Source organism: Hippichthys cyanospilos, chromosome 11, assembly GCF_059441005.1.
Source record: "Hippichthys cyanospilos isolate Australia breed blue-spotted pipefish chromosome 11, RoL_Hcya_1.0, whole genome shotgun sequence".
Lineage (NCBI taxonomy): Eukaryota > Metazoa > Chordata > Actinopteri > Syngnathiformes > Syngnathidae > Hippichthys > Hippichthys cyanospilos.
In genome coordinates this window covers 11735605-11759108 of record NC_142379.1, presented here as the reverse complement: position 1 = coordinate 11759108, position 23504 = coordinate 11735605, and the positions used below count along the sequence as shown (strand labels likewise).

The following is a 23504-nucleotide window of genomic DNA, read 5'->3' as shown; positions in this document are numbered from 1 at the left end:
ACATTGGTCACGTGTACTTTCCCTACATTTTCTGCATATCACTATGATATACGGTACTGTAGTGACTTGACATTGCACTGCAGCGCCCCCAGTGGTGTCACGTTTTATTGGCCTCAGTGGTCATGCAAGATATTTTTATGGACGTCATTGTCACATAGCATTTCAACACTCAAGCGCCACGTCATATTTCATCACCATTGCCACCTTCACAGACTGATCTTCACTTGTGTTTTTTTTTATCATAAAAGTTGTGTGCTTGATTTTTTTTTTCATGTGGTTTTCATTTCATGAAACACAAACTGATCAAGTCACACCAGCGCGACTTTTACTCTCTGATTCTATTTTAGTGCCCCTCCTCCGCCAGACCAGATTGAATTGCGTCGACTCAGCTGTTGATGGGTATGACCCGACCACACCCACACCCACACACGCACCTACCTTTAATGTATCTGTTCATTCACACTCACTCATTTGAGAAAAGCTAACAAATGCACCACCGGTGCACGACATGCATGTGTGTGTCAGGGTCATGCTGAGGTGAACAGGTTCCAATGTCATGGGCCCGTTTTAAGAAAGTGGATGGACAAAGTGTCAATGATATCTTCAGCATGGTTCCTCACACTCGTCTTCAGCTTTGAAAGTTTATGTGAAATTGTGAATTGTTGTCTTTGGGGACAGAAATCACAGCTTTACCCCGGTATCACAACTACTGTTCATTAAAGTCTGGTGCTGCCTTCAGGGACAATGACAAGTGTTGGCTAACATGTTCACAGAGTAGAAAAGAAAATGTTCTAAAAAGCTACTGAACTGTATGCCTGTCGGATACATGACAATTCAGAATTCGACTAACTATTCATTTTGTTCAGCCAATTATATGATGAAAATCGAATCTGATGATGCCGTTGGTTTTTCTTCAGAAGAAAAACTGCAATAATAAATAATTCTGTCTTTGCAGACACATTAAATGCCACTCTGCCTTCTCATCCCAAAACATAATTTGTGAATAGTTGACATCAAACTTGATTGTGAAGTGGTAAAGTCGACTAGCTTGCACAACACCAAGCAGCTCAAGTGACCTTATACGGTCGCCACCTTGCCGCTGAGCTGTTGCTAACCCGGCTCATGTAACGCGCACACACGCACGTTTGTACATCTATACTTGTGAGGACATCACTTGACATTATGCATTTCCTAGCCCCAAACCCTAACCACCAGAAATAATTGCCTACCCCTAACCTCAACCTTAACACAATTCAAACTTGCACTCAAAAAAAAAAAAGTCTTGAGCATAAAAAGAGGTCTGAACAAGTGGGGATGGGCCTCAATGCGCTCACATCTCAAAAATGTCCTCACTATGTCGGTAGAAAACTCTCAAAGTATTGCCGTACAAGCGGCTATTGAAAATGGTGGATGGAAGAAAACACACACACGCATGCACACACACAAAATGCTTTGCTATCCGATATGACTTTAACAACAATCTGCTCACATTCTTCAGTGGATTGGTTATTTGAGCCCCTCACTAAATACCTTTAAGCAACAACAATAATTTACCAAGCCCAACAAATCTCCCTAAGACACAAATACACACATGTACATGTTAAATACACACAAAGTTAAGTAAATGAGTGCCAGGGAATTCAAATTCTATGTAATATTAATATTTATGATTTCTTTATGACTTAAAAAATGTATTTTTATGTAAGATATGTGAAACGAGCTGCAATAAAAACAACCAATGCATAGAATCGTGTGATTGTTCCTGTCTGAATAGAATAGAATACCTTTAATGTCATACAGGTATGAAACATGAAAAAAATCCAGTTTTACCGGGGAAAATTTGTTTACTGAATAATATTGCTACTAATTCATCAGGTGCTCAACTAAGCAAACCCACCCTTAAAAAAAAAAAGTTTTATTATTTCAAAGCGTTTTTCCGAGCCCATTCCAGTACAATACGTTTCTTTGGAGCAACTAAAGTTACTTTACTTTGCCTGCTTCTTCTTTCACTAATTTATAAAGCATCACTGCAACCTAACTTTGCACTTTATTAAAAGGTGTTAGAAAAAAAGTATTTATTATGCTAAAATGTAGCAATATATTTATTTCTCACTATTATGGTATTCAAGAACTACATCCAGGTGACGTCGTTTAGCTGCGGTGGGTGCTGGGAAAAAATGGGATCAGGTAAGCGTCTCTGGTCACAAAGCACTGGAGAAATAAAGAAGAAAACGGCGGCTTTGCTCTTCAAAATAAAACATAATACTTGGTGCATATGAGCAATTTGTCAGGTTAATTGATATTTTATGCAGCATATATTTTTTATTAAGTAACACAGTTTCTAAGCGCAAATATTTTCATCAAAACGTTATTTTTCTGTGTTGTGGCGTGCTGTCATTTATTTTACTTTTTGACGTCATATTCGTAAACGGAAGTCGGTGTCAGCTAGTGTTAGCACGACAGCTACTAGTGTATGTGCGATGACAGCGAGTCGAGGAGGCAGCAGGTGGATCATTGACTCTTTTATTACTTTTTAACACCGACAAGCTTCTCAGCATCACAGAAAACGGTCAACAATGTCGTCATAAATAATATTCACCTTAATGTAAATAGAGCACCCGCTTGCAGGGCATACAGCAGACGAGATCCTGGACTTAGCAGGTAGGCTAAAAATAACTTTTGGTGGGAGTGGAAATGTCGTCTACGTCTTTTGTGTTTTGTTTACTTGCGCTGCGAGCTTGCAAATGTCAACATATGTTGCTTATTCCATTGCAAACTTCACTTTGTTTGGCCCATGAACGACTCAAGTTGTCCAGTTTGGGAGATTTGTGTATGAATTAAAATAATTGCTTGCGGGCCTGTTGCATGTAACTTGAATGGAGAATAATAAAGGAGGAGCTTTTTTTATGTATGATGTCATTGGATGTGCAAATGAAAACTAAATGTTCAAGTCAAAATTTGGGCTAGTCAACAGCCCAAAGCTTCTTTTTATGTAACTTAAATGAAGTTCAGGAAAATAACATGTATTCGATGTGTTAATAGTATTAGTATGGATTGCAATGAAAAAGTAGTGAGATAACATGCAAAAAAATATTAGAAACAACACATTTTAACATTCTTTACATTAAAAAAAGAGTATCACCAGTTTTGGAAATAAATCACCTTTTCAACATGTATTTCTATTCAAAAATACACCAACATTGTCATGTGGTAACTCTTTTTGTAGCTAGTATTTGTCTTGTGACCATTTTTAGTTTAGTTTGTTGTAATACTCCATATTTTTTCGTTTGAAAAATTATGTATTTAAAATGTAAAATCACCTTTATGTTTACATTCATAAATAAAATGTAATTAACTTATAGTTATATTATTACATGTTGAAACTGTTGATACAATATTTAAAATAAAATTTGGATAAAAAATTAGCTGACATATTGTAGCAACTTTTTAAAAACTAATAATGTCATCTTTTTACAAATATAATTCAATTAATAATGAATATATAGTAATTATATGTTCAAAAATGTCAGTAAAATATTCGAAATAAAATGTTAAGAAATAAATGGCTGACATATTGTACCATTTTCAAAAACTATAATTTCATATCATTTATTCAACTTAAAAAATAGTGTGGTATCGTATGTTATGAGTATTAGTGCCACAGGCTGGCAAATAAAAAAAATAAATGGAAAAAACTGAACCTTGGATGACCATAAAATGAATACAAAAACATAGTCGTTTATTGTTTTCAAAATCTCTTGTGATGTGTGTAACATGCAGATTTTTTTATTTTTTTGGGAGAATCACATTTTGGTGGCATGCTAATTTGACCTGCAGTTAACACTTAATGACAGCCATTTAAAAGATAAAGAACCTGCCAGCCAATTATTTCACAACAACTGCTGTCTCGTCGTGTTAATCATACAGCTCAACAATAGCAACGACTATTTTAAGGAACTATTTCAACTGTAAATCCGTTATTTTTTTTTTCATTCAAGTCAAATTAGTTTCTGTAGCACTTAAAAGGGGCCATATCATGAAAACTCAACTTTCTGGAGCTTTCCAAGTGCGCTCATGATGATTGGAGCAAATTGTACCACCCCTACACCTCGCCTGTGCAAGAGAAAATACAAGCCGACCATATCCGTGTCTATTAGTTTTGTTTTGGTTCCGGAGGTGAGAAGGAGAGATTTTGCACCGAATCGGCCAAGTAAACAGCAACGTTGTATTAGCATGGATTAGCTTCATTTTAACATGTATTAGCTTCATTTTACTGTAGAAAATGTTGAAGTGGACAAAATGCGTGTTTGGGAGCACAGATTGTGACAATCAACATCAGAAGTAAATAATTTACCCGCGGGCGGAACTATTGTTAAGCATACTGGGTTCCCACGGGCATTAATTTGATAGGAGTAGAGTAGCATATGGACGCTGTTTTGCATGTCCCATTTATGCACGCTGTTGGAATAGTCTCAATCAGCTGCGAGCATGAAGATGAGCAGTCAAGATGGATGTTTTTGTCCGTCTGGCATTGACCTGCGCCATAAAGGGGCCGAGGCAGCTACCCAGTAATTCACGATGGCAGCACTCAGAAGGGAGAGGGGAAAAACTCAAAAGAAAAATAAGGAACGTGGACATTGGATGACAGCTGGGAGAAGCCCCATTTCAGGCTCAACAGGTTGCCCCAAGTGCTCAAGATCACCCATGGACCAATAAGAATCCATTGGGAAGATGACCCCAGACGTCTTTGGGTGAAGGTCCTCCTCACATTCAGGCCCGGTTGGTCCACCTCCACAGAAGCAGCTTTCGCGGAGGTGGCCCACTTCCAAACTGGCTCCGGGCAAATCTGCCTGGCAGCATTCAGTTTGTTCATTCCATTGTGTGTGTGTGTTTTTTTTTTTTCTTTTTGTAGCGCGCCAGTGGGTGCGGCCATGTTGTCAGCGGACGAGATCCTGTGCAGCACCAAGCAAGTGATCGCCGGGCTGGAGGCGCTCCGGGGAGAGAACTGCACCCTGCTGGAAAGCCTGCAGGAGGCGTCCCGGAGCCCCGAAATGGGGGCGGTGGACAGCGTGGAGCGGGAAAAGAGCGGCATCATACAACAGTCGCTGGAGAGGATCGAGTTGGGACTCAGCGAAGCGCAGGTGGCGTCCCACACTAAATCCAAACCCAACCATCCACGCAAACGCAAATTTGTCGTCCGCAATCAGGTGATGATGGCGCTGTCGGCTCACTTGGGTTCCCTGGAGGCCGAGAAGCAGAAGCTGCGAGCTCAGGTGAGAGGCGGAGCCCGGCGGCTGGCGGGAGGAGCTTGACGCTGTTCGTTTGGCGTCCGTTTCAGGTGCGCCGCCTGTGTCAGGAGAACCAGTGGCTGCGCGACGAGCTGGCGGGCGCCCAGCAGCGCCTGCAAGAGCGAGAGCAGGACGTGGTCACGCTGGAGGAGCAAAATAAACATCTGCAGTTCATGGCCTCCATACGAAAGTACGACCAGGAGGAGGCGCCGCCGGTGAGACACGCGCGCGCCACCGCACTTAACACACGAGTTGCAAGCGGACGACGGAAATATTCGCCGTGATCACTTATCAGGAAGCGGATTCTGTTGAAAATGAACTCGTTCAATTCCAAAGATGGATTTATACATCCCCTCACAGATTGACTTTTTTGTGATGTGTTTAGACAAAACCGGGCCTATGTTGCGGAGATTAGTTTGCATGATTGAAAAAAATGTTCAAAATCCACTGAGATGTCATTTCGGGGTTTCTGCCAAAACAACCTCCTTTAAGGTCTCAACTTGGATTTCATGTCAGCCGAAAGGTTCAAATGATAATAGAAGTGTAAAAATTAAGGGATTAATGGATGATGTGCACCGTTGAAAGATGAATGTGACAAAACTTGAAATGTATTTTTCTCCAAATAATCATTTCAACTTGCTAACTTTGTCAAATTTTGAACTACCTCCATATCATATATCATTTTAAAGGAAATCAAGTAATAGAATAAGAATACTGAATCTGAATTTTTAGTTTTGGAGACATACGCCTGCTTTTGTGAAAACACATCACATTTTTGAATATTAGTGTAAAAGAAGGTCTCTGATTGGTTGTTTCTTTTTGTTACTTTTTTACTTTTCTAAGTAAACACCAGGGAGTACTTTCATTGTAGTAATACAGTGACAATAAAGGCGATTCTGATTCATAGATGTTATCAAACTAATGAAGAATTATTTGAGGGGCATTTTTTTTTCCTCCAATGGTTTTGTTTTAGCTGATATTTATGTCTAATATTTGCATATTTTTAATTAATATTTTACAATTTCCCCCTCATTAAAAAAATCATCTTTGATTCTTTAAAAAAAAACAACAATTCCATAGTATTTCATTTATTTTCAAATGATTTATCCATTTTTTTTCAGATTTCTTTTTTTTCCTCAATGTTTTATTTATGTGCGTAGACGTCTGCAAACTCGTAAATGGAAATTTGACATCTGCAAAACCAGAAGTACTTCTATTGGGAAAACCTTTCCTTTACACAAACAAAACAAGAATCATTCGTGAAACGCACAGCCTCCCTCTTGAGGCGTTTTTAGGTAATTGCCCTCATTTTCTGTTGGCGTCAAACTGCCACCGCAACGCGTCACTACAATGCTGGTCTTCTATTGGTCGGCGTATCGAATCCCTAAGATATTGGTCTACTATTGGTCAGCATGATGGGGTCACGGAAATTCTGGTCTGCTATTGGTTGGCGCACGGGGTCACAAATATGGCTGCCTAAAGACTTGATCTCGTGTGAGCGTGCTTTCAATATGGTATTCATTATGCATTTTAGTGCTTAATTCAAACTTGAATTGGTTATCCAAGAGTCCCAAGATTGCTAGTGATGTTAAAGAGAGAAGTAAGAAGATGATTTATATAGAAATCAAGCTGGAGATAATCAAGAAATACGAAGAAAGCTAAGCTAGCCTAGCTAAGGAATATGGCCATAACAAGCGCCACTCAAAGGTAAAAAATCCTTTATGTATTTTTTATTTATGATGTTATTTAATTGTATGCATGTATATTATATATAAGTAGCACTTACTATAATATTTGGATACAAATTTTTAATATGTATATACAATTTTGATGTTTTTACTTGGGGTTTTACATGCATTAGCTAATTAACATAGGTTTGGATTGCCCGCCTTACGGCGAATTTGCGTTACGATCCCAACCGCGGAACGGATTACTCTCGTAAACCGGGGGGCCCACTCTGTATGTATGTGTATATAAGTATTACTTTTCGTGGTTGTGCAATTTCTCTATTACTTCCTAATATTTGTACTTTTGACATAATATTTGTGCATTTTTGTGTTTTTTATTTCCAGGATGACAAAAGCACGTCCAACAAAGAGTCACAGGATGATGATGATTTTCCTGCAGAGGATGAGGAATCATCACAAAGTAACACACACACACACGTGGAATGGAACCCCCCCCCCAAAAAAACAAAACAAAACAAAAAGTAAGGGTCTTGATCATGTGCGTGCGTGCTGTTTCCGTGTCAGTGCCGTCGCAGCACCACAGCAGCGCAGCGGTGGCGGCCCAGCAAGGAGGCTACGAGATTCCCGCTCGCCTCCGGACGCTTCATAATCTGGTCATTCAGTACGCCTCGCAGGGACGATACGAAGTCGCCGTGCCCCTTTGCAAACAGGTGACGGAAATGGCGTTGCGCTTGAAATCATGCGACGCAAACACGTCATGTGACTGAAGCTCGAAACCCACGGCAGGCCTTGGAAGACTTGGAGAAGTCGTCGGGCCACACCCACCCCGACGTAGCCACCATGTTGAACATTCTGGCACTGGTGTACAGGTGAACATTCCTCAAGCCACTTGAACGCAACGCGTCATTTCAAATGTCACTGACTTGATACTAGCACCTAGTTTGTGCTTCATATTAAAAAAATGTGTACAACATAAGTATTATGTATTTGTTTGTTTATATCCAGAGACCAAAACAAATACAAAGAAGCTGCAAACCTGTTAAATGACGCGCTGGCCATCAGGGAGAAAACACTCGGAATGGACCACCCGGCCGTGAGTTGGACGCGCGCGGGGAATTTTTTTCTCTCCTTGTGGGGACATGCTATTGACATAATGCCGTCATCACCAAATCCAATTCAGACCCATTCTTAGAAAAGCAAGTCTTGACCCATCAAAAGAGGTCTGAACTTGCATTTAGGTGGAGCCCACTTGTCTGAACTTGTGGGCTCCACCAAAATGGTCTCCACAAGTGCAAGAGGTCCGCACAAAGACTGTGAAACCCAGGACTTGGTCCCCCACCATGTGGCAAAAACCAAGGAGGCGCGCACACACATATTTATATATATGTGTGTGTGTCACACCCTGTAACAGCTTGTGTGTGCGTGTATGGGTGTGTAGGTGGCGGCCACACTCAACAATTTGGCGGTGCTTTATGGGAAACGAGGAAAGTACACGGAGGCTGAGCCGCTGTGCAAGCGAGCGCTGCAGATCCGAGAAAAGGTAAGAGAAATATTGAGCCACGATTAAGTCGGCCTGAAAACACGCCGGCTATTATTCATTTCATACTTCTGAATTTGATGTTTCTCTGTTTTGAGTGAAATGTTTTGGTATTTTCATTTGAATTTGTTTAAATTTTGTAATATTTAGTTTTGAATCCTCAAATCTGTCATGTAATTCTTTTTCATCTAACTTTTTTTAATCGTAATTTAGATTTTTTTCGAATATTTTGTCTTATTTTCCAAAACGTCAGCATCAGTATTCCTTGGGTTTTTCTTGATGTACTTTATCTTGCTAATATTGTTCTTTTTTATCTCTAAGAATTTTGACTGATCTCACGTTGTGGGATTTTGCAGTAATTTAATTTTTTTCTAATATTTTTGTATTTTCGGTTTGATATTTTGCTGTATTGTTTGTTGTTTTTGTGAGAAAAATATTTCTGTATTTCATCAAATACAGTTATGTTTGTATTACTTTCACATAGTTCGGAATAAACATTGAAAATAACATTGAAACCAAACCTACCCTGTGTGTTACCCCAGGTGCTGGGCACGGAGCACCCCGACGTGGCCAAGCAGCTCAACAACTTGGCGCTGCTGTGCCAGAACCAGGGCAAGTACCGAGAGGTGGAGCGCTACTACGAGCGAGCGCTGCACATCTACCAAAGCAAGCTGGGACCGGACGACGCCAACGTGGCCAAGACTAAAAACAACCTGGTCAGCCCCGAGCCGCGTGGCGGCGGGACCCCGCCCCCTTCTCCCCCCTCATCTCCCTCTTCTTGCCGTCAGGCCTCCTGTTACCTCAAGCAGGGCAAGTACCGCCAAGCCGAAGCGCTCTACAAGGAGATCCTCACCAGAGCGCACGAGAAGGAGTTTGGGACCGCGGAAGGTAAGTCCGAACTAAAATGACTAACGGAAGGAAGACACAATTGATGAATTCTTTTTTCTAATATTTATTTGTCTTTTTTTGAACTCTTTCAGTGCCATGGGCGAGAATTCTCATCTTTGAAAATAATAATAAAAATAATAAATAATAAAATTCTCATCAAATATGTTTTTTTTATGGCGGGTAGCTGACACCCTTGACTAGTGCTCATCTAATATTAAGACAATTCAGAACTGTAGTGACAACTGTGACAATTGAATGGCAGAATTTGCCACACATACAACACATTTAGTACAAGTAAGTAAAGAATGGAAATCAATCTTTAATATGATACTACCAATGTTTACGTAGAAATAGCACAATATTTTGTCGGCCTGGAAAGATGAGTGAAAATGCTAAATATACTAGGCAGTCTGGAGGTTGCCTTTTCCGATAAAGATCGGCACTGAAAGAGTTAATATTTTTTGTTTGACTTATTTTTGGTAAAACAAAAATATTAACTCTGCTGATCCTTATATTTTGGAAAATGCTTATTGGCCATGATGATTCGATTTTGTATTTTTTCCATCTATTTTTTTTTCCCATCTGTTTTGTGGTATTTTTTTTCCTTTGTACCTACATTTGTTCCTTTTTTTTTTTTTACTAACCGCCAGGGGGCTATCCTTCTTTAACCTTTTCACAGCTGATTTTTTTGGGGGAAAAAAAAAACTTATGGCATCAATTACTTGTTTATGACTTTCGGATACTTGAAAAAATAGATAAAAAAATTCCACTTCCATAGAATAGCTTACTGGCCCTGGAAGTTTTTGTCCCATCTGTATGTTATAATAATAATAATCGTGCCAGGGAAGTGTGTAAATTTGATACAGGCATGTTGAAGATAAGATGTTGCTGCAAGCAGGCAGTTAAACTTTCAAATAAAAAACAACAAACAAAACTTCCATACACCATCTTTTTGTTTCAATGTCTGTTATCAGCCGATCTGCTGCTTAGAGTCAGGTGTGGCTTATTCAGGACTTTTTTTTTTTTTTCCTCATTTTCTGCTGTTGCTGCTTATAGTCCAAAATTGAGGGTATATTCATTTACCTAAGCGCTGTTTTCCTCACTCTCTTTGTTGGTCCAGGCGACGCAAGGCCCAGCTGGTCAGGCGCCGGCGGCGAGCAACAGGACGGCCCACTTAGGAGAAGCGGCTCCTTCACCAAACTACGAGAGTCCATACGGCGAAGCAGCGAGAAACTGGTACGCAAGCTCAAGGGCGTCGACGCGGACGAAGCCACGCCGAGGAATGCCGGGTAAAGGCATGCTTTTTTGTGTGTCCCGCAAAGTACTAATGGAAAAACCCTCGCGTTCTCTTCTTACTGTTATTAATTTTCGACTGTTGCGACTTTGTTCGCAGGATGAAAAGAGCCAACTCACTCAATGTGCTCAATGTCGGCAGCGGAGAAAGTCAGGAGGGCGGCCAGGTGAGCAAAGGCCCTCTCAAACGGGAACTTGTTGACATAGCTTTGACGCCATTTTGTCTTTTGCTTTTGTGTCTTAGTCGCGCCACCTGATGGACCGGCGAGGTCTCAGCTCCAGTACGCAGAACCTAAACAGGCGAGGATCACTCGGGACCACTTAACCGTCACACGCACGTTTAAGTCCTTTTTATAAAGACAGCGTTTTTTTTTTTTTTTATTCTACCTTTTCCCCCCAAGGCTCTGTTCCGTGTAAATGTCTCCAACGGACCAAATTGCACTTTCACAGGCAGTATCAGAGCCATAACGGAGAGAAAATTACTCTCCCGCTCCAACTTTTTTACGGCACCATTAAATATTCGAACGCCTTGTCAATGCATAAAACCACACAATAACCAATTTTGCCGGATTCTGCATAAAAAGCTAAGGAGGTTAATGTTTAATGTTAGGCCTCCGATGCATGGAGGGGCTGTCGATTTCCATGAAAAAGTGTTTACATGCCGACCATGTTAGAAGTCTAAAATAAGAAAATGGATGCCGTTGACATACACACGACAAAGAAAATAGCAATAATGGACCACACTCATGTTAATGGGACCAGTTATCCTTTCTTACACATTTAAGTTAAGCTAATAAGTGGCTAAATGCAAGCATGTAGTGTTTCTACATTGCCAACTAGTGGCCTGGCATGCTTATTACACTATTTTGGGCATCTTTTCACTTTGACAATCACATTCCATTGAGTGTTTTTTTTTTTTATTTATTTATTAAGCTCAGCCTCTATGAATTCACATTTCAGACATTCCGACATAAGTCAAATGCATTTTTGCCTTTAAATGAAAATGTATCATTTCGTATATGGTTTGTTTATGTTGAACTGTTGTTTACCTCCCACACTACTGCTGGAAATGATTTTGATATTACTCTTAAAACTTATTGCACATGTTAAACCCAAATTAAACAAAATATTAAATGTCTGTGGTAATGGTACTCTAAGAATTTCAGATTTTGGCATGATAAAACTTATGCCATTTTTTTTAAACTATTTTTCCTATCTTAACTAATCTTTTTATTCTTAGAAAAAAAATGAGTTTCTCAACTCATTTTGGCTTTTTTACTTGTTTTTTTGCTTTTGAAAGCTTGATTGTAGGTTCGGCTGTGGTGGAAAATGTCACATTGGTTGACAAGCTATTATATATTGTATAATTCATCATCCTAGTCCATATGAATGTTTTTATTGGAATATTTTGATGGGAAACAAATAAAGTCTAAATTGTTTTAGTTTGTGGAGATATTTTGTGTCATTTGTGGATAAGAGGTAAAGGGCTATTAATGTTAGATTGAGTGAATTCTTGGGAGTACAGTAATAACATGAAAGAAAAGGACATTTCAGTCTAAATGTACCTAATATACAAATATAATAAAAATCTATGATCTTCTCATGTATTGATCTTCTCATGTGTGAGAAGGAGATATGCTGTAACGAAGAAGGGGGAAAATTGACATGATTGTAAGTCATTATTAGCATGAGGTGCCTTTGAGATGACCTATTTCACCCCCCCAAAAATATTTACCTGCAATTGACTGACAACCAGTTCAGGTTGTCCCCTGCCTACTGCCCGAAGCCGGCTGGGATAGGCCCCAGCAAGCCTGTGACCCTTGTGAGGATAAGCGGTTCTAGAAAATGGATTGAAAAAATATTTACCATTGAACTTGATATATATTGTAGATATGCTTTTATAAATGCTTAACAAATCTCACACACTATTTTATGAAGAACAATCACTGTACATGCAAACAACAGAACATTCTTTGTCAGCATTTAATAAGCACGTGATGGCCCTTCACTCAGCGACATGATTCAGTAAGCAAGATCTGTACAGCACAAGAAATATTTAAAATTTCTCAAATGTTATGGTAATTATTTTACAATGGCAGAGTGGATGCGTTAAACTTGACAATGATCGTAATTAGGATTAACGACAAAATGCCGGTCATGATGTCACGGAAATATCAGAGGGAGTTGTTAAAGGGGTAGTTACTTATTAATGACTGGGTGCACAGGTTTCATGGACACATGAGATAATTACCTAAGATGACATGATCAAATGATGTTGACAATGAATGTAAAATACCAATTGCAGTAGGTAGCTGTGCAAATATTTGGCCTCTTGCAATAAGACCTCAGAACTTTCCAAAATGAGCGACAAAAAAGTACAAAATGACAGTCCAAAAAAATGTCTGTACAACAGACAATCTGCAGAGTGACTTTTTACTCAAGTGTTAATGTCACTGCTTTACTCGAACAGCATGATGACTTGTTGGGGGGCAAATTTAGCTCTGATGAGCCATCTGAGCGATCTTCTTCAGCATGTCCTCGGACTGCAGCTGCTCGAGCGTCAACAGAGACAGACCTAGCTGGTCCTCCTGTGCAGCAGGGGGCGACACGGTGCACAGAAAGGTTAGCCTGCCATGAGTAGATCTAACAGAAATGGCTTTTAAGTTATCAGGTCTGCCTGGTGGGAAATAGTCCTCAGTTCATTACAATCGGAAAGCAGTTGCGAATTTCTGTTAGTCTGTAGCACATCACGTTCTGTATTCTCTTTTATGTTCACATTAAGGTCATAACTGCTAGACAAAGACAGGAGCTTGGGCGTCTAAACCTGGGTTCACTGTGTGTGTGTGTGTGTGTGTGTGTGTTTAACCTGTCTGAAAGGCTGAGCCATCTGTCTGAGGAAATGCTTGGACAGTTGAATCGTCTCGTCCACGGTGAGGTTGAGGCTCCCGTCGCTAATGTGCTCCTGGATCCAGCGAGGGAGCTTCCCGCGCTTGTCCGCTCGGGCGTAACGCTGCCACATGAACAAGACACAAAATAGATGTGCAGTAGCTGCTTATGTAGATTACGTACCAGGATTTTTTTTTTCCTGGTCATGTGCTGTATTTAAAGGTCGCTTGTTGCCAGGCAGAACATTTTCCAAAATCATACCCATCACAGCTTACTTTTTAAAAAGTATTTGAAACTAATTAAAACTAAGGAAATCCGGGATCCATGTTTTGGGAGGCAAAACAGTAATCCCCTTTTTTTTTTTTTTTAAATGCACTCAGCAATTTGCTGCTTTCTGTGCTAGTAATGGAGTAAAATGAAGGAATACTATCTCCTACTTTATTTAAATGTCTATATCACAGGTGTCAAACTCAGTCCTCGAGGGCTGGTATCCTGCATGCTTTCCATATGTCAAGTCTCTCCAAAACACCTGATTCAAATGAGCTTGAAAATCATCCTAATCATTTGAATCCAGTGGAGAAAAAAAAAAACAACATCCAGGATACCGGCGCTCAATACAGTTGAAAGGGACTAACATATAGTGTCTTATGGGTAATGCAATACTAAATCATTTTAGATCCTTTTTAGCCCATACAGTGATGTGCTCTCATAAATCATTATACGGTATAATGCAAAAAGAAGTTCCATAGTGATAGTTTGAAGTGCTAGGGACAGGAAAGGACGTTTTATAACTTTTTACTTATCCAGCAGCTAAATAATGATTGAGGTGAGGAAAGCATCCATCCATTTATGTTCTAGAGTTGCTTTCTAGAGTCGCTTGTGCTCACAGGGGTCACAGGCTTGCTGGTGCCTATCCCAGCTGACTTGGGGCAGTAGACTTGGGAAACCCTGAACTGGTTGCCAGTCAATTACAGGGCACACAGAGACAAACAACCATTCACACACCCAATCACACCTAAGGACAATTTGGTGTCCAATACACCTGCCGTGCAAGTTTTTGGAGAGTGGGAGGAAGCCGGACTGCCTGGAGAGAACCCACGCGGGCTCAGGGAGGACATGCAAACACCACACGGGAACTCAGGTCCCAGAACTGTGAGGCAGACGTGCTAACCGTTGCACTTCCACGCCGCCCTGGATGTGAGGAAACTATTTAGTGTGGTCTAAAAGTCGCCTATAATGATGCACTGAGATTTTTATGTACCAAGGTGTACCATCAAGTATTTGTTGCTGGAGGAGTTCCAACATTTGATGCACTTTTTAGGCAGCTGCTTTTTAGTTTCATTGCGACCCTTGTGAGGATAAGCGGCTGTAGGAAGCGGATGGATGGATGGGCGACTAGAATCGGAAAAACACATAATAAAAGCCATGGGCAGCCCAATAAAAAGCTACTCTAGATTAACCTCTAATGTTAGGACGCATGAGTGTAATCCGCTATATAAATTTTAATGTTTTGCTTTCATTTTTTTTTTCCCCATCCTTTTGGATATTTTTCTTTGGCTTCTTGTGTGCAATAGAGAATACAGATAGCAAGGAAACACCAATTACCTTGTCAGCAAAAATCATGAGTCCATAATCGGTCTTTCCTCGAATGGCTCGGCCGACGCACTGCGCGGCGTGCCGCATGGCGTCAAAAGTGAGAAAGTCGTTCTCTCTGATCTGGAATTGATCCCGCAGGTACTCCAGACGGGCCTGCGGCACGGCAGACAGCAATGCTATGTGGATGGCATAAGGTGTCGACACATTACAAGAGGGGAAAAAAAAAGAGATGTTACCCTTAGGATGCGGCTCTGCGTGTAGACGTAGGGAACGCCAAACATGATGACTGCTCGACCAAAGTGGTGAACTGATTGCAAACAAAACAGTTAATGTACACACAAACAGAAATAAAGTTTTCCTGATAAGTCATTTAAACGTTTTTTCATGTAAAACATTATTGTACTTTGAGGCAACACTGAGACTTCCCAATTTATTTATTTATTTTGCATTTACCGAAATCGATACCCTCCGACACTTTCCCTCTCGCCACCGACAGCAGGATGGCTCCTCTGCCGTTCTCGCACGCCTGTAAAGCAAAAAAAAAAAGTAGTGCGGGGAGAAATTCAGAGGTGATCCCTCTTTAACACCTGACCGGGAAGTAGACATCACCTCTTGGTACTTCTCCAACGCCATGCTGGTCTCTGCTGCATCCTGCGTCTCGATGAATATCAGCTTGTTCTTCTGAATGTTTTCCAGAATTCCCTGGAAACGCACACACACAAAAATACACGTGGCCTGATGATTGCTACATTAGCACGATGCTAACTGAAAGCTTGTGAGTCAGTAAAATGCTGACCTGCTCATACCAGGATGCCACAATGTTCTCCATGTAGACATAGCTGGTGAAAAACGCCACAATGCCATCGGGAACCACGGCGGACATCTCCAAGAGCAGGTTGCCGTAGTTACGGATCACAGCTAGAAAAACGCAAGAAATTGAGCTTCTTCGAGTTTTACAAATGATGTTTGTCTACTCACCGAAATCCTCTCTGGTTTCAAATTTGGAGCTCAGAGCCACTTGGTCGTTCCCTCGACCGACAATCTGGGAGCAAATATTGGGGCGCAAACATGAAAACAATCCAAGCACAAAATACAAATCTGACCACATGACAAGTACAATGTTCCCACGAAATACAAATGAGTAATATTAGTATTATTCCTGGGCAGTTGGAAGAGACAAAAGAGCATCTTCTCTAAAATTTGTGAGAGAGGACACAGAACACTGCAGTAATTAGCGTAGATGCGCTACATTAGTTCACTCAGATGTCCAAGTTGTCGACAGGATATGATTCAAATGATTAGAATCATTTTTTAGATCCCGCAGAGCCTGCTAATAAGATAACTATTGATTAGTGACTAATTATTGATTAAATATACTAAATATTGATTATTGACTAATGAATCACTTGTTTTGGGGAGAGAACCCTGGAAAACCAGCAGAAAACCGGCTGTGATGTAACAATTCACACGAAGAACAAGAGAAAACACACCAGCGGGCAGAGGCAGGTTCGCGCCAGCGTCATAGTGAAAGACGCCATGGTGACAGGCCGGAAGTCCAGAATGCGAGGGTAGATGTCCAAAGGGGATAGTGTCTGGCCGGGGCAAAAATGGGAGACGGTGAAGACAGGCTCCGTCTGGGGTAAAAAACACAATGCGGAGGGAGGAAGGCTTAGTACTTACCCCCGACGTGATAATGACCGACTGGAACCTTTGAAAGACGGGTTTGATGGCGATCGACGGATCCATGCAGCTGAAGAAAGAGAAGATGAGTCATGCAGATCATATTAAAATATGACTCCCATCCCCACACACAAAAACTTGGATTTATCTAAAAAGGGTTAATACATTATTTGTCTAAATAAAGCACAGATCAATTTTGTGGGGGACGGGGCAAACAAATCTATTTTCCCCTAAAATTATTTTTCCCTCAATTGTTTTTTTTTGTGCAAAACCTAGTTTGCTCTAGAATTAACATTTTTCTCATCCAAGGTCAACAAATCTGTAGCTTGAATGTTGGTCTGACCAATATGATTGAAAAATATATCCTCACCTGCACCCTGAATAACTGTGATTTAAGTCAACAGCCGGTTGTCAAAATGGCTGCCCATGTGAGGGATTAAACCGGGTGCATTTTGCTGCTTAATTCATATTACCGAAAGTGTAATATTAATCAGAATGCAGTGTTTAGACTAGTGGTGGTGCGAAGAATATACTGTTTTTTTGTCAAGTGGGATTTGACATTTTCTCAAATGCGGTGATGCAGTGGTTAGCATATCCATCTCACATGCAGAGGTCCTGGGTTCAATTCTGGCTCTGGCCTTCCCGTGTTGCGTTTGCATGTTCTCCCCGTGCCTGTGTGGGTTTTCTCCAGGTACTCCGGTTTCCTCCCCATTTACCAAAAACATGCATATATTGGACAAATTGGTGTATTTGGGAGTGTGCCTGGCAACGCATAGGTTGCCATAGGTTCAACGTGAAACAATTATCCCTCCAACCCTGCATGTGTCAGAAATGTAAACCTACCTGAAGTGCAAGACAGGGTTGGCGATGGTCGGTGTTCTGTCTTCAAAAGGCTCAATGATGATGGTGAAACCTTTGGGGCGAAATGTTTAAAAGGTTAGAAACAAAATGATAACAATTTTTGAATCACAATAGAGGAACTTAGATATCAGAATGGAGAATATATTGAAACACAATAGAGGAACTTTGAAACTAAAATGGGAGCTAAAAGTTTTGAATAATAATAATAATAATAAACGTGAATTCCTCTTGAAAAGTACCTCTTTTCTCATTCCAAAAAAGCCTCCATTCTGTTTCAGCACTTTGTTCATTGTTTCTATGTTTGTTTTGAATCAAATATTTATCAGGTTTTGCTTCAAATTTCCATCAGGTTTGTGTGCTTTGCTTGCAAACTCTACTTTGATTCGAAGGTGCTTCCAAGATGGCGAAAACTCCACTGATTGTACCTTGACTATACGTGCTGACCAGCGTGGCAAAGTTGGATATGAGCGTGATGGCAGAAAAATCGGCGATGTCTGTGATCTCCAGCGTGCGCAACAGAGACTGCAGACGCTCTGCGCAAAACCTGCAAGACGCCATCCAATTAGAAATGTGGTGGCATGTCACGCTTCACAGATGAAAAAACGATGGCAGCGGCACGGACCTGAGAGGCTTGCGGTCGATGCAGACTTTGTCAAAGATGTCTTTGAGGAACTGCGGGGCGCTCTCCTGGACCACGTGCTGCACCCTCAGGCGGGATTTGAGGTACTCCATAAAGCGCCTCAGGAAGCCCACAAAGTGCTCGGCCGTGCGGATGGTGCCCGGAACAGCCTCTACGCCCATCAGCCAATCAATCAGTCCATCAAAAAAAAAAAAAAAAAAAAAGGCCCATATCAGGGGCACTCTTCTTACCTTTTAGGATCTCGTCTGGCAGAACGGGATTGGCGAGGTAGACATCAGTCTCCCGCGCCACGTTGGCTTCTTTCAAGCCCTCCACCAGCCGTCGATATTCTTCTTTTAGTTTGGCAGCATCTGTTTCTTTGATCCTGTCGGAGGAAAGAGGCAGATCACCTCAACTTGTGTCCCTTCCTGAACTCCTGAATAGGAGTGGGATGATTAAAACACAAGATTTCTTGTTCTTCCACACCACGAGATCACAGAGCAGATTGTGCTGGGTGACCGTAAAACACGCCGCCAGATGTGGTAAGAAGGCCAGCCGATGCTTCAAAGTAAACCTTATCATACTAATATTATATGGACAACCCTGAACGCTTTTATTTTGAAGTTCTGCCCAAAAATGTAAACAACACAAAGTTGTTCTGGAATCACATTCTAAGGCCAATTCAGGAAACTTAAAAACAACATAATTATGCTAACGTTTTACTGCGCGGCACCTGTTGCCTGAGTTTAGCATCTAGCATGAATGAGCCACAAGTTAGCAGCGCTCGAGTGCCCCCAAGAGCAGTCGGATGATTTTTCAGAGGCAGTTAAACAGAATTACCGGTAAATCAAAACTGCTTTGAATAACTTTGATGCTGAAATCCTTATGCAGTTGCTGTTGCGAATGATCACTTCTGAAGATACAAAGTTAATTCAAATGTGTCTACTGTGGGTCTGAAGTCATTTTGTCTCATTGAAAAAAACATTATAGGAAGAAATGTGTCTAAGACATCAGTTTAAATTTAAGTTTCTAAACTTCCGATTATCAAACCAAATATAAAATTTGCTCATTATTTCATAAGTGGAAATGTGTTATTTAGTCTTCTGTCTTTAGAATTGTTTTTCAACAAATAAAAAATATTTTATTTTTAATTGAATACCAAAATACTCCATCGGAGCAGCGATGCAGGATAAATACAAGATATGCTTATTAACTGCAAATCACCAGTATGGCGATTATTTTCATTTTCCATTCGAGGATGAATGGTAAAATACTAGTATATAAGACAGACATTTTGAAACTGTGCAAAAAAAACCTACGCCACAGGTAACACGAGCTGCGTTCATTGTGTTAAAATAGCTCAGTTGCGGCTGAGCAAAAGAGCTTGTAACCAAAGTGACTCCTGTCTATGTTTACGTTTGCACACTTGTTTTTTTAATTTTCTTGCAGTCAGCTCTATAAAACTTTGAAAACAGGAAAATTTACGCCTGGCATTATATTAAGGATTTTTCCCAAATCTTTCTCGTCTCGTGGACTCAATCTCATGAGACATCTCAACTCGTGGGATTTGTTTCTTGTTCCATCCCTACTAAATAGTAATTCCACCTAAAGCAAAGGAAACTTTAAGTACCATCGGGTCTAAACACATTCTTACTTGAGTATGGTGTTCTGCAGCGTGTCCACGTTACCCTGGCAACGGTCCAGCGTCCGCCTGGTGATATTGACGCTCATGGAGTCGATGCACACGTTGTCTGCCGATGACACCAAATGTTTTTAAGCCCTGAATTTCATCCGTACGCTAAACAGAGCGAGGTAACACTAACCTATGTTGTGTGCCTCATCAAAGACCACCACGGACTGTTTGGCCAGCTCCTTGGACACCAGATCTGCTATCTTGGGGTCCAACAGGTAGTGGTAGCTATACACCACGATGTTGGCATGCAGGATCTGACCACAGAAACAAAGTTTCATCAAGGACAATTTATGCTTTTGCTAAGTTCTGCCTAAAAGAATTTTGCTACAGCTTTGTGGTTATTTTGCAGGATCTCTGTGTGAAAGTTATGGCATAAATTAAGCTCTGAATCATGATTCCACTTTCTGTTTGTACCGAGTAGCGTGCCAGATAGTAAGGACACCATCCTTTCTTGCGGCCAAAGTCCTTCAGGTCATCCAGATTGTAGATTCCGGCAGGAAGCGGCACCTGCCGGCCCAACGCGTCAAATTCCTGCCGGGCATCAGGAAGAAGTTTGTTGAAATGTCAAATAGGAAGTGGACATAGGCGTGTGTCGCGAAGGGTTTACCTCGTAGAAGCGACAGAGGGGCTGGTTGGGGTTGCTGTGGCGTTGCGCGCGAATATATGACGCCGTCAAACTGTGACACTTACTGTCTACCTCCTTGCCAAAGCGTAGGCTGCTCACCTGGAATGACAAGATAGAAAGTTGGTCACAGCCGACTAATCAGGCGGTCGATTAAATTGGCTGAATATGTCTCTTCGAGCATTGGCCAGATATAGTCAGCCAAATGGCTGATATTTGATGACTGATTTTTGATTGACCTTTTTATCTTTATGTACTCTCATTTACAGCAGTTGACACTGGTGTCATTATCTATATAAAATGACATTTTATAAATCCATCTCATGATTTTCTATCCTTAAAAATATAACATGGAATTTGTTGATAAGCTCTTATGCAAACCTGCCATTCAAAATGTAGCCAATCTTAATTTTTACAAAGCAATGATTAGGTGAGCAATGTGAGAAAGTTCTGCAAAAAGTTGGATGGCAGAAATTTCAGAACAATGAGGCTGAAATTCTAAGAATTTGGATAAATCTAAAGGGGAAGTTGAATCTAAAGTGTTCTTTACAATCATGTAATTATTACATTGTAATATTTGCACCCCCAATAATCTAAATAGGGCATTCTGAATAATTATTACATTTGTAATAATTAATACGTTTTCAGCAGAAAAAGTTGAGTATTTTCAACCAAAAATGGTGGTGGCTGTCAACTAAAAATGACATCACAGTTGCCCAGGTAACAAGCAATCAGGACTTAGCAGTGCTTGTTTGCTCACCTCAGGGTGGATGCAGAGGTTCTTGCGAGAGGAGAGTGCCAGAGCCAGGAAGTTGTTTTTCTCGCCTGTCTCCTTGGAATAAAACTCCATCAGCTTCCTCAGCTCCTCCACTACCTTGACACATACATCACCAAAAAAAGGTGAGCCAGAAAAGTAAAGTCTTCTACTTCGTGTGTCCATGTGGATGCGGCTGATTTGAGTCACCTTCTCAATCTCGGGGACTGTTCTGGAGCAATAGATGAGCTTGGTGACCTCCAGAGGGAACGCCTGAGGAGAAGAAAGTACACTCTAAGGCATGGAACTGGACTGGAACACAAACCTTGGACAACACTCACCTTCTGGTACGCAACAATGAGCGATAATAGTGAGATGGTCTTGCCGGTTCCTGACGGCATCTCCAGCACACCGTGGCCCTGCGTGTATAAGCAGATGGCCACTATTATTTTATTTTTTTAAAGGTTGGTCTTATTATTGCTGACTGAGAGATTAAAATGGTCATGGAATGTGAATTTCCCTACGGGGATGAATAAAGTATCTATCTATCTATCTATCTATCTATCTATCTATCTATCTATCTATCTATCTATCTTATCACAATGACAACTTTCCCTTGGCTTGTTTATATTTATAACTCAAATGTGTTTCTATACATTACTGCTGAAAGTAGCAGTGTTTTTGTGACTGCTAAATAAAACTCATTGTATAATCCTATGATCAATAGTCAGATAGCAAATGTATTTACGGTGATCTTTAAAAGATGTCAAATATGTCCTTCCCCCACCTTTGCATCCAGCGTCCTCTTGAGCTCTAGCATGTACGAGTATTGTTCGGGATAGATGTAATCATAAGGGAAATACACCAACAGACCGTCGATGTTGAGCCTGAAAGAATAAATTTGAAAATCTATTCTTCAACAAAGTCAATTTACGCTAGCTTCGTATTAGCACGCGAAGCTAAATGACACAAGGGAAGGCAAGCAGTCTCGGCCAAATGCGTTTACGTTGAATAAAGTTAGAGTTAACTACACGGAATACTCACTTCATTGTTGCTGAATAACTCCTCTTCAGTGACACTTAATCACTTCACTCGTTTACAAGCTTTCATTGATAAGTTTGTTGTGAGAGGAAAACAGCAAACTGCCTTATTCTTCGCTTTGTTAAATTATGAGGCACTTTTATTTACTGCCATCTAGCGTAGCATGGGAGTACATACAACAACAAAAAAATCGAGGGTTAAAAAAAAAAAAAACTTCCTTCAGAATTAAGCTGCTGCTGCTAGCGTTTGTATTCGGGACATAAAATTGAATGTCCAAATTCAATTGTCCTCATGATTGTGAAATACTGTTTTTAATAAAATATTTTTATTGACCAACTGGTAATCGACAATTCATATTTCAGTGGTATTTCTTAATTCAATGAATGTTTTTTTTAATGATTTATTGACATTAGTTATTCAATGATATGTTAAGTGTACAGTATATTTGATCAATCTTATATTTGATCAATCTTGGCACACAATCGTCCACACAATCGTCCACACAAATATGTTAGGTTATATAAATAAAGTCATAATTTGACATAACTTCTGAAAGATACATATTGGGAGTTTTTAACCGCTTTATTTACAGTTACCGTTGTTCACATTTTGCATTTTCATTGATTGCATTAAATATTTTCTATTAGAGGGATTAATCAATCTATTTAGTGGAATTTCTTATTATGTTTTATGGCATTATTGCAACCAATCATTGCAACCATGATTATGTAAAATGTTCACTTTTCAAAAAACACGTTACAAATCATACTTTGCCAAAAACAATGTTATATGTACTTTCATGTGATGTAACATATCCGACTCCCATTTTCAACAGTTGGTTTTTATTGATACATTCACAGAAATGTGTACAGCATGCATGGCTTATGGAACAAGAGGCTACTGTAAGTATGTGTAAGTACACATTAGTTGAACAAGAAGCAATAAAGGTATGTAAAAGCATTTTCCATCAGCTTCCAAAACACAGATCAAGTTGAAAATGCTTTATTGATGTGAATGGCTAATTTGTACAAAACATACATAATAAATACAGTCACAAT

The 23504-nt window shown here is 40.4% G+C and overlaps 2 protein-coding genes across 3 annotated transcripts; one reads left to right on the top strand and one right to left on the bottom strand.

Moving 5' to 3' along the window:
• The first annotated feature begins 2443 nt into the window (after window positions 1–2443).
• Window positions 2444–12136, top strand: klc3 (kinesin light chain 3). 2 transcript variants are annotated; one of them, XR_015867285.1, is made up of 14 exons: window positions 2444–2661; window positions 4913–5141; window positions 5208–5273; window positions 5339–5503; window positions 7361–7436; window positions 7541–7686; window positions 7763–7845; window positions 7982–8069; window positions 8415–8516; window positions 9056–9229; window positions 9302–9401; window positions 10522–10696; window positions 10795–10861; window positions 10939–11019. XR_015867285.1 is itself a non-coding variant. In XM_088428237.1 (14 exons), exons 2-14 carry the CDS (start codon window positions 4932–4934, stop codon window positions 11017–11019), a joined length of 1527 nt encoding a protein of 508 aa, XP_088284363.1. In that variant the 5' UTR covers window positions 2446–2661; window positions 4913–4931; the 3' UTR covers window positions 11020–12136. The 2 variants fall into 2 exon arrangements, 1 of the variants encoding a protein (XP_088284363.1); XM_088428237.1 differs by having other exon boundaries at window positions 2446–2661; window positions 10522–10690; window positions 10939–12136.
• Window positions 12137–12525: 389 nt separating this feature from the next.
• On the bottom strand, window positions 12526–22555 carry ercc2 (excision repair cross-complementation group 2). The gene is made up of 23 exons (XM_088427420.1): window positions 22450–22555; window positions 22193–22292; window positions 21747–21824; window positions 21616–21678; window positions 21412–21525; window positions 20637–20753; window positions 20444–20560; window positions 20160–20283; window positions 19991–20087; window positions 18588–18721; window positions 18340–18508; window positions 18143–18261; window positions 17700–17769; window positions 16857–16926; window positions 16667–16768; window positions 16155–16218; window positions 15973–16094; window positions 15786–15878; window positions 15630–15702; window positions 15413–15483; window positions 15186–15329; window positions 13561–13704; window positions 12526–13282 (listed from the first exon to the last, which is right to left on the bottom strand). The coding sequence occupies exons 1-23, from the start codon at window positions 22452–22454 to the stop codon at window positions 13190–13192; spliced, it is 2283 nt and encodes a 760-aa protein (XP_088283546.1). The 5' UTR covers window positions 22455–22555; the 3' UTR covers window positions 12526–13189.
• Between the last annotated feature and the right edge of the window lie 949 nt (window positions 22556–23504).

Coding starts and splice junctions, on each gene's coding strand:
- klc3 (XM_088428237.1), top strand. CDS start 4,932: ATGTTGTCAGCGGACGAGATCCTGTGCAGCACCAAGCAAGTGATCGCC. Junction 5,274..5,338: donor AGCAGAAGCTGCGAGCTCAG/GTGAGAGGCGGA, acceptor CGTCCGTTTCAG/GTGCGCCGCCTGTGTCAGGA. Junction 5,504..7,360: donor ACCAGGAGGAGGCGCCGCCG/GTGAGACACGCG, acceptor TTTTATTTCCAG/GATGACAAAAGCACGTCCAA.
- ercc2 (XM_088427420.1), bottom strand. Junction 16,769..16,856: donor CGGTCATTATCACGTCGGGG/GTAAGTACTAAG, acceptor TGCCCCGGCCAG/ACACTATCCCCTTTGGACAT. Junction 15,484..15,629: donor GTCGGAGGGTATCGATTTCG/GTAAATGCAAAA, acceptor GTTTGCAATCAG/TTCACCACTTTGGTCGAGCA.